Source organism: Episyrphus balteatus, chromosome X, assembly GCF_945859705.1.
Source record: "Episyrphus balteatus chromosome X, idEpiBalt1.1, whole genome shotgun sequence".
Taxonomy (NCBI): domain Eukaryota; kingdom Metazoa; phylum Arthropoda; class Insecta; order Diptera; family Syrphidae; genus Episyrphus; species Episyrphus balteatus.
This window is the reverse complement of record NC_079138.1, coordinates 7942821-7953468: the sequence shown is the minus strand read 5'-3', so window position 1 is coordinate 7953468 and position 10648 is coordinate 7942821. Positions and strand designations below refer to the sequence as shown.

The 10648-nt window shown below is 30.9% G+C and overlaps 1 protein-coding gene across 5 annotated transcripts; it reads left to right on the top strand.

Annotated features, from left to right (window-relative positions):
- The first annotated feature begins 783 nt into the window (after positions 1–783).
- Positions 784–2813, top strand: LOC129920716 (uncharacterized). 5 transcript variants are annotated; one of them, XM_056002263.1, is made up of 5 exons: positions 868–1029; positions 1108–1122; positions 1226–1424; positions 1484–1582; positions 1650–2813. In XM_056002263.1, exons 3-5 carry the CDS (start codon positions 1325–1327, stop codon positions 2411–2413), a joined length of 963 nt encoding a protein of 320 aa, XP_055858238.1. In that variant the 5' UTR covers positions 868–1029; positions 1108–1122; positions 1226–1324; the 3' UTR covers positions 2414–2813. The 5 variants fall into 5 exon arrangements, 4 of the variants coding, with proteins under 4 accessions (XP_055858237.1, XP_055858238.1, XP_055858235.1 ...); XM_056002262.1 differs by lacking the exon at positions 1108–1122 and having other exon boundaries at positions 784–897; XR_008773294.1 differs by having other exon boundaries at positions 789–1029; positions 1108–1428.
- The last annotated feature ends 7835 nt before the right edge of the window (positions 2814–10648 follow it).

Genomic DNA, 10648 nt, shown 5'->3' with positions numbered 1-10648 from the left:
GTGCCCTTCAAGCAAGAAAACTGAGTTCAACAAAGAAACTCCGACCTCAGACCGCGAAAATCGGGCTTGCACTCACACACTTGCAACTTTTTGTGTATGAACACAAAGTCGAACGAGAATCGTGGTGAAAAATGAGAAAAGGAAAAGAAAGACAAGGCCAACAAGAGCCAAAGCGTCATTTTGTTATTTTTTTGTTGAAGTGTTTGGTCGCGTCGTGTCTCGTGTCGTTGTTTGTATAATGTTAGTTTATTAATTATAAACAATTTTATTAAATTATAAACAATATGGAAAACAAAAAAGGTATGTTTTATATATCGCTCAAAGTGTTTGGGTTAAAATGTTGTAGATGTAATCTCTAATGATGAAGAAAAATCTAGAAGGTGAAACATGCGATTGGGTATCTAAAAAAACACCAACAACAGCAGCAGCATCAAATGAAATAAAATGAAAAAAAATGTATTGTATTTTATATTGTATTTATTGTGAAAATTTCGTTTGCCAAAATAAAATAAAAAATAAAACAGTTTCAGTGAAAAAAAAATAAATCTTGTTCTTTTTTTGGTCGCAAATGCGAAATGTCATCCCTTTCTTATTCCTCTTTCTGGTAGGTTTTCGCTGCTCCGGCTCAGGTCCACCTTCGGCTCCGTTTTCTCGGAATGGAGATTTTCACCACACCAATACATATGCAATCGACTTCGCGGTGATTATAATTTCCATACTAATTTGAGCCGCCTTCGGACCAGTTTCTGATCCGAAGTCGGACCTGTTTGCTTGAAGGGTGTGTGAGTGCAACCTCTTTTTTTTTTCGTATTTCGCGTTTTGAGGTCGGAGTGTTTTTCTGAGCTCAGTTTTCCTGCTTGAATTGTTTTGATGAAAATTGTGTGATAAGTGTGTCCGGTAAGTTGGTCAATGTGAACCCTCCTGTTCTGATCTAGAAAAATCCTCGGTGAACACAACAATTAAAAATAATTAAAGCACTTTTTAAGTTTTTATTTCCTTTGATAAATTTCTTCTGCCGATTTACTAAAGGTGAACAATTCTGTTTTTGTTGATTTGCTTTGGAATGTAATAATTTAAATTAACCCAACATTTCAACACTATTCACAGAATACAAGCGTCCTAGTAAACATTTTATTTATTTTAATAGACAAGAAAATATACTTGTCCAATCCTACTACAACCAGGGATTCATGAAAAAAATCAATTTTTTTTTTTGTGTTACAAGAACACAAGAATTTAGTTGGGATTCGAGTCAAAGACAAAATTACAAAAATATTGGTTTCCAAGTCGAATTAACCCTAAACTAGAGACATGGTGAAGAGTAATGACAAGCACAATAAATCTTAACGATTTTGTATTGGAAGGTGATGAAAATGGCACTCTTGTTGGCAAGAACGACTATGTTTTTATAAAGAGTACGAAAAGTTAGTAAAAGTATCTAACTATTTATTTATAAAAAACACTAAGATACATTTTATTGCAGCGAGACGTTTTTTGAAAGAACCATTTTACAATGTTGCCGATTTTTATGGATTTGGGGAGTTGAATCTACCAACAGAAATTTCTCAGAGAGTCAGAGCAGGTACATAGTATACACACGTTATTTTACAAATTTAATTTATTTAAAGATTTATTATATAACAATCAAGAGTTTTCTACATCTCCTTTTGCCCTTCTGGAGGAGGAACATAAAACAAAAATGGTATCGTTAGATGTGGAAAATCCTAAACTCAATAACTACAATAACATTTTAGTCTTTAAATGGGACGAAGAGCAAACGAGATTTATGCTTCAAATATATAATAAATATATCACTTGTGTAGGCCGATTCAAAAAGTTTCGGACAAAAAAACTGATGTGGTCCTACTTAGCTAAGCAAATTGAGGGCAAATTTAAAGTTCACCTTACCGCAAAGCAGGTCGAAACTCGACTAAAATGCGTTAAAAAACGGAGAAAAAAGGGAAGCGGGGTGCACCGTAAAGTAACCGTCTACAATGACGACGATGAGTTAGATGAGCAAGACAGAGACACACAGGAAGATAATGATGACTCGAAGTCATTGGGTGGAGAAAGATTTTTCGAAACATTTGAAGAGATCAGTGCGAGGCCTGATCCTGATCCTGCTGCCATTGCAGTGTCGCCGTTACATTGTTTATCATCGTCAGCGGCAGAAGCAGAAGACGGAAAACCATGTTTTACAGCACTTCCCAAGTCTTCGTCAAAAGACATACAACAGAAGCTGTTGAACCAGAAGAACGATTTCTTTCTCAAATACTTTGAGATGAAAGATCATAGAGAAGAGAACAAAATTAAAGAAAAGCGCAGGTACAATGAAGAAAAGCTAAAAATCTTGGATAGTATGGTAGCAGAGAATAAAAGGAAGACAAAAACACAAAAAACGATAAGGCAATAAAAGCAACTTTTGTACCTTTTATAAATACTTGAATTTTAAAATTACACTAGTCAGCAAAATTTAACTTTTTTTTTTGCCACAAGAATCAAGATATTTTTTTCTAGAGGTTTTTGATGTATACTGAACTCGAATCTGAAGTCACACAATTTTTGGCTGTTTTCGAGGTTATGTTTTTATGTGGGGTAACGGTGATTATGAGAACAGCTTGTTTTCTTCTGTTTCAATCTTCCCCATATGTTGTATAATATTTATAAATATGAGCTACTGTACTTAATTTCTACTTTAACTAATCATATAAATCTAGTTATCAATTGTTTTAATACTTTTCTGTTTGTCAAAATAAATATTATTAGTTTTTCATTTAAATTAGAATAAAGAAGTTCATTATTTTTTAAAGAAATCGACTTTTCTTTTAATTTCGAAAGTTCGAGACATAACACCATATCTTTTTTATTACTCGAGATATCTTAAGATTCAGTTAATAAGCTAAAAACCAAATTAAGGTTAAGATCACAGAATTTTCGCCAAAAGAATCAAAATATTTCCAAAGTCAGAAATATTCTATTAGCCTCCCTTTTTTTTTTGTTGAATGAATATACTCGTAACCGTTATAAAAAATAAATTTCACCACCGGGGTCGCACGTACTTGCTCTTATGCTTAAAGTAACTATAATGTTAAAGCTTTTTATTCAAGAAATTTAAAATTCGATATTTTGAAGAAATTTCATAAGTAGTATAAAAAAATTAAATCTGTTTTTATAATTAATAAAACTCCGTTTTAAAATATCTTAAAAAAAAAAACAAATATGCCATTTTATTTCTCGTTTTTTAAAAAAATAATTTTTTATATATAAAATTTTTTTAACATTTTTCAAAAAAAAAGTTGGTATGCCATTTTGAAGAAATAATTAATTTACACATAAAAACTAAATTTCAAAATTTTTCATTGATCCGTTTTCAAAAAATTGATTTTTCAAAAAAAAATTTTGAAATATTTTTTAAAAAACCAAAAATGCGTTTTTTGAAAATTTTCTAAAATTTTAATATTATCTTTACTTACACACTTTTGTATAAAAATTTTCATTTAAATCGGGTTAATTTTGTACGAGATATTCAGAAACGAAAAAAACCGTTCTATGACAGGTACCGTTAATAACGGTACAAAACATATTTTTTTTATTTAAAAAGTTGGCCCTTATGTGTAGTACTACACACAAAAATTTTAATCAAAATCGTTAGAGCCGTTTTTGAAAAAAATTACCTTTTCTATTTCCATTATATGGCAGGTACCGTTAGTTTTGGTCATAAAAAAAAAATTTCAATTTCCCCTCTAGGGAATCACCAAAAACTGCTAACTACCAAGTTTGAAGAAAATCACTTCACTCGTTTAGGCTGCAGCTCCAGATAGAGACAGACGGACAGACAGACAGACAGAATTGCCGGACCCACTTTTTTGGCATTCTCCATCATCGTAATGTCATGTAAAATTGTTATCTCGAGTTCGATTTTTTTTACGAATCCTAAACTTGCCCTATAGTACCTATATCGCAAGTAAAAACTATAGGAGTATTCACGATCTGGTGCAACGAAAAGGTGTAAAATTGCTAGATTTTATTTATTTAGGATTAAGGTATAGCAAAAGTGCAAAAGTGTAAAAAAAATTGTAGTCTGTATATTTGGCTGTTTAAGTTTAAGAAAATGTTACACTTTTGTACTTTTGCAACGATACAAGACCATTTGCATCGAATCGTGAATACCCCTTATTTTTTTGCATTTTATAACGGTAATATTTTAACAACGAAGGCTTATAGAATTTTTCTCACTTAGGATTCTAGTTCAGCAACCCTAAAACCTTCAGATGAGTATATTTTGATTCTTGTGGCAAAAAGAAGTTTAATTTGGTTAATCAGGGCTGTTTTTGAGCCAAAGACTTAAATAAATTTAAAATATCGGAAAGATATACAGCCCTATTCTGCTATTCGATTCACGTGAAAGTCTAAAATAACATGCGTTTAAATGGCGGTTAAAATAAAATGTTCACACAAAATTTTGTCTGAGGATTACTAAAACAGAGAGAATCAACGTCTTGCTATCGAAAGACATAAGTTTATATGGAAGACAATTCGATGTGGTTAATGAATTAAATCTTTCGATTCACGTGAATCGAATAGCAGAATAGGGCTAATAAACACTTTTTGGAAGAATAAAATCAGTTCTTATAGGCACCGTTACAAACTCATTCATAGTTGTGCCCCTCCTAAAAAAAATCTAGCCTAAAAATAATTATTTTAAAGTTTATTTGAAAGCGAAATTACAGTACATAAACTTTTTACTTGCGATATAGGTACTATAGGGCAAGTTTAGGATTCGTAAAAAAAATCGAACTCGAGATAACAATTTTACATGACATTACGATGATGGAGAATGCCAAAAAAGTGGGTCCGGCAATTCTGTCTGTCTGTCTGTCTGTCTCTCTGTCTGTCTGTCTGTCTGTCTGTCCGTCTGTCTCTATCTGGAGCTGCAGCCTAAACGAGTGAAGTGATTTTCTTCAAACTTGGTAGTTAGCAGTTTTTGGTGATTCCCTAGAGGGGAAATTGAAATTTTTTTTTTATGACCAAAACTAACGGTACCTGCCATATAACGGAAATAGAAAAGTTAATTTTTTTCAAAAACGGCTCTAACGATTTTGATTAAAATTTTTGTGTGTAGTACTACACATAAGAGCCAACTTTTTAAATAAAAAAAATATTTTTTGTACCGTTATTAACGGTACCTGTCATAGAACGGTTTTTTTCGTTTCTGAATATCTCGTACAACATAAACCCGATTTAAATGAAAATTTTTATACAAACGTGTGTAAGTAAAGATAATATTTAAAATTTAGAAAATTTTCAAAAAACGCAATTTTGGATTTTTAAAAAATATTTCAAAATTTTTTTTTGAAAAATCAATTTTTTGAAAACGGATCAATGAAAAATTTTGAAATTTAGTTTTTATGTGTAAATTAATTATTTCTTCAAAATGGCATACCAACTTTTTTTTTGAAAAATGTTAAAAAAATTTTATATATAAAAAATTATTTTTTTTTAAAAACGGCTCCTACAATTTTCAAAATTTTTTTTCTAAAAATACCTTTTTATACGAGAAATAAAATGGCATATTTGTTTTTTTTTTTTTTAAGGAATTTTAAAACGGAGTTTTATTAATTATAAAAACAGATTTAATTTTTTTATACTACTTATGAAATTTCTTCAAAATATCGAATTTTAAATTTCTTGAATAAAAAGCTTTAACATTATAGTTACTTTAAGCATAAGAGCAAGTACGTGCGACCCCAGTCGTGCAATTTATTTCTTGCGCTTTCAGTGATTTCAAAAAACAAATATAATTAAATCGTTATAAGAAAATTAATTTGTAAGTTTTTCTTTAAACAATGCAAAAAGTGACTTAGTCCACTTTCATAATCATGGGCCAATTAAGCACCCCACATAAAAACATAACCTCGAAAACAATCATAATGACGTTTTTTGGCGTTTTATAACAGTAATATTTCCAATACGGAGGCCAATCTAAATTTTCTGACTTCGGATTCGAATTCAGCACCCCAAAACCTCTAGAAAAGTATATTTTGTTTCTTGTGGTAAGTGTAAGCTTTCTTTCGGTAATGTTTGAGTAACTACATTGAAGTAGCACCCCAGACGTTCCACAAAGCTCAAAGCTACTCCTCCTGCAAGTGGCCTGGAATAAGACTGAGAGATGGAAGCAGGAGCCAAATTACGGCATACTATTACGATAACACGTTGACGTATTGACGCTATTATGTCTATCTGTAGGTGACTCCGTAAAGGGCCCAACCCATAGAATCCGTTACGTCCGTTCCGTCGAAGTTTTCAACTGACAGCTCGATAAAATACACACGTTCTTATGGGAAGCGACCCATAAGCGACGGATCGGACGGAGGCCGACGGATTCGACGGAAGAAGTAGCCCAACTTTCTACTTTTTCATCCGTCGTATCCTTTGACATTGATTGTCAACAATAGATCAGTTCGATTTTCTGCTTCTGAGTGCACACCGGGGAGTTTCAGAACTAAGAACTGTGTTCTTTTCTTCTCCGATATTATAAATTTTGAACTTTTCATTGTTTATTTGTGAAGAAATTGAAATAAAAGTAACATTTAATGATATATATAATAATATATATCAATTAAATATCTAAATTCTGTTGTAAAGTTCAATTTTACAATGCGAAAATCATACCTGATGTTATTAAAAACTGTTTTTAACTGTGCCTACATGGAATTTAGTCACACATTTTATTTTATTAAAAAAAAGAACAACGATAATAGTTAACAATTTCTTGCATCCATAGCCGTAGCTAGGATTTCATTTCGGGGGGGGGGGGGGGGGTTAGCTCAGACCAAACAAAATTTTTTTTTAGAAATCACAATACTTTGTATCAACTATATGTAACTGCAGTCGATTCTAAATCCCGCTAAATCAAATACTCGTTTGAACTGTGTAGAAGCGAAAAATTTGCCAATATCCTTTTTAAGTATTTTTTAGGAGAGGAATTCGTAGTTAAAAGTTTAAAAAAGCCCTGCTTGCGGTAAACGAATTTAAAAATGGCGGCATCTCTAGTTTTGTAGGTACAAAGAGTGATAAGTTGGTTGATATAAATTGCGAGCGTTAGCGAGCAAGAAAATTAAAAAAAAAAAAACAAATTTTAACCATTCTAAGGCTTTATAAAAAAAATTATTTCGTACAATTTAATATATAAAATATTGAAAAATGTACTTTTTCTTGCTCTGAAATTTTGTAGCAGAAAATTGACAGGTACATTCTATCTATTGAGTTCTAAATGAAATTAGCAATACTTAAAAACCAAAATTTTAAATAATCCAAGTTGTTTGACATGAGCTAATTACACTGGTCAACAAGGTTTTTGTTACAGAAACCAAGATATACTTTTCTAAAGGTTTTTTTATGTGCTGAGCTCGAATCCGAACTCAGAAAAATTCTATCACATCACGTTTTGGAGATATTCCCGTTAGAAAATCGAAAATGCCGATTTTTACCAGTTTTCAAAGTTATATAAATTTGTAACAGTTTCTAAAAGAATTGTGTCAAAATTTGAAAGCGATTGGTACAGAACTTTAAGATATTTGCTATTAAAAGCAAATAAATATGAGATGCCCCAAACACTTTGATTTCAAGTTATGATTTCTCGAGGAAGAAAATAGATATTTAAAAGATTTAAACGGATTTAGAGAGACAAAACTTAATTCTTTTAGAAACTGTTACAAATTCAATTTAAAAAAAATAAGTAAACGCTAAAAAATAACCCTGAAAACTGGTAAAAAGCGGCATTTTCGATTTTCTAACGGGAATATCTCAAAAACGTGATGTGATCGAATTTTTCTGACTTCGGTTTTTAGCTCAGCACACAAAAAACCTATAGAAGAGTATACCCTGGTTTCTGTAACAAAAAAGAAGTTTAATTTTGTTGACCAGTGTTATACTTCACTTTGAAATTTAACAATAAACTGAAATTGTTTAATTTTATAATTTGAAACAAAAGAATAACGAAATGTTGTAAATACAGTGCTTTGCAAAAGTATAATCGCACCATATAAAAATGCTATTTATATAAAACCGAGTATTGCAGCGACACCCTACTATTTTTTTTTGTTAAAGGGGATCAAAAAACAAGAATATTGAGAAGAACAAAATGTCCCTTTACTTTCTCTTATAATTTTTAGAAATAAAAACAAGTTTTTCTTCCATTGCAAAAGTATAAGCGCATTTTTTTTATTTTGAGTATGGCCAACAAGGTTTTTGTTACAGAAACCAAGATATACTTTTCTAGAGGTTTTTTTATGTGCTGAGCTCGAATCCGAACTCAGAAAAATTCTATCACATCGCATTTTTGAGATATTCCCGTTAGAAAATCGAAAATCCCGCTTTTTACCAGTTTTCGAGGTTATTTCCTAGCGTTGGTAGGTACTACAGTCTCTGAATAAATCGATACATTTATTTTCGCTTACATACTGGATTTAAGGTTAACATAGAACAAAAGTGGGTAATAAGCAACTGAAGATATCTCGGACAGTAGAAAAGATGTCTGAAAGATTTAAATAGATTTAAGGGTAATATTTCAAAAACGAGATGTGATCGAATGAGTCCGTCTTTGGATTCAAGTTCGGCCACCGAAACCCTTTGAAAAAGCATAGTTTAGTCTCGGCACCAAAAACCCTGCATAAGTACTTGTGGTATTTAAAGGGTTCTTAAAAGAGCATTTTAAGGTGTTAACATAGTGCTTAAGGAAATGGTCAAAGAGATAAAAACTCTTTGTAATGGACCAAACAATTTTTGTTTTCCTTTATACAAACTTCATCGACAGCTTCTGCAACGATACAAAATTGGTAGTGATTTTAAGGGAGATTTTCATATAGGTAATCAAATCACTAAAATACAAAAACAAATCATTCAGTGCTGCACATATTTGACTTGTATATGTTTATAATATAGGTATCTTTTGATTTTCTGAAAAAAAATTTCGGGGGGGTTAAACACCCAAAACCCCCCCCCCCCCTAAATACGGCTATGCTTGCATCAGAACTTCCTTAGTGCACATTCAGCGAGAAAATATCAAACGAAACTTGGAATTTGGAGTGAGATGTCAAAAAGCAATCCGTCATGCGACGTATTCTATGGGTCACCCCTTTCTGTCCTATCCTTCAACTTCAACGGATTGATTGAAGCAACGGATTCTATGGGTTGGGACCTTAACACGATTATCGAAAACGTTATCGTTTCGACGATGGTTTGATATCCGTAATTTCAAGAATCACTATCTTCGCATTATGAAAATGATTGTGCTTAGACGATTATGAATAGCTATAAATAGGTATCTTCCTGAATAAATTTGTAAACAAAATGAATCCTTTTTGTGAATCTTCTCAATTTATAGAAACTGTTTTTGTAAATAAACACAATCAAAATTGTTGTGTTAAATAAATAAAGTCTATGAAGGATATAAGAACATTAAAAAATGCATTTTATTTTATTTCTACCTTCAATTCCTTCTCATTCACTTTCGATTTATATTCCAAGTATCAAAGAAAGTAATCAAAGACGATCAAGTTTTCGATTATCGTTTTTGCAATTATCGTTTTGATAATTACGGAATGACCACCAGGTAATTTTTCATTTGCAACTGTTTAGAAAGGGTTTAGAAAAAAGTAATTAGTAATTAGTCGTAAGGTAACAACACAAATATGGTATGTCTGAATTTTCAGTTAAAGTTTGTATGTAGGATAAAATTGAGACATGATTGTTTTTAAAACAAATTATTTTTTCGGGTAATAGGTGAAAGGGAAAGTTACGAATAAAATTTTTTCTTACAAAAGTTTTAATAGTAGGTATTGATATGAAAATTTTCTATGTGAATTTATTTTTGAATTTGAATTGAATAAACAAAAATAAAGTTAATAGAGTGTTCTTTTGGTCATCCTGAAATGTCTCGAGTAGTTCCGATTAATTCTGAGATGATTCGTTTGTCTGGCACAAAATCACTGTTCTGATTTTTGAAAGGCAAGCATACATTTAAATAATTTAAATTTTAAAGTATACATTTTGTCATTAAACAATGTTGTTTGATATATGGAATAAGATCGTTATTTAATGACATAGTTAAATAAAAGGAAACAAAATGGTAATCTATGTTAAGAAAAGTGTAATTTGTGTAAAATAAATTACTTCTTTATCCATATTGACCAATGTGGTAATTTTTGACATTTTTCTTTTGCAATTATGAAAATTTGTTCGTTTCGCATTTCGAATCTGGCCTTTTCTGAGAGTTCTTAGAATTATACCAAATGAAAACGGTATGTAGGTATGTGATTTAGTTTAGCCAATCCTGTTCTTAAAATTACATTTTAAATCGTCGATGGAATAATCTGTCTTTAAAGTGAAAACTCAGCATTGCTTTCCACTAGCCGAAAATTATTTGTAAAAGCTATAATAAAAATCTTCGTATTTAATTACAGTCGTAACTCTTAAATTAAAAGTACTTCTAACCTTTGGCATACGAATAACAAAGTTTCGTAAAAAAATTGCATTTTAAAATTAAATTTTTTCCAAATGTTGTTTTAAGATTTATGCGAATATTAATATTTCAATGACGAAGGGATAGAAATTTGTCAGATCCTCGTTATTTAGAACTTTAAAAAAA

Bases quoted from the DNA above. Each gene is read 5' to 3' on its own strand.
- LOC129920716 (XM_056002262.1), top strand. From the start codon at position 1,325: ATGACAAGCACAATAAATCTTAACGATTTTGTATTGGAAGGTGATGAA. The intron at 1,425-1,483 runs GTTAGTAAAAGT...ATTTTATTGCAG, and splicing joins TTTTATAAAGAGTACGAAAA to CGAGACGTTTTTTGAAAGAA. The intron at 1,583-1,649 runs GTACATAGTATA...ATAACAATCAAG, and splicing joins TTCTCAGAGAGTCAGAGCAG to AGTTTTCTACATCTCCTTTT.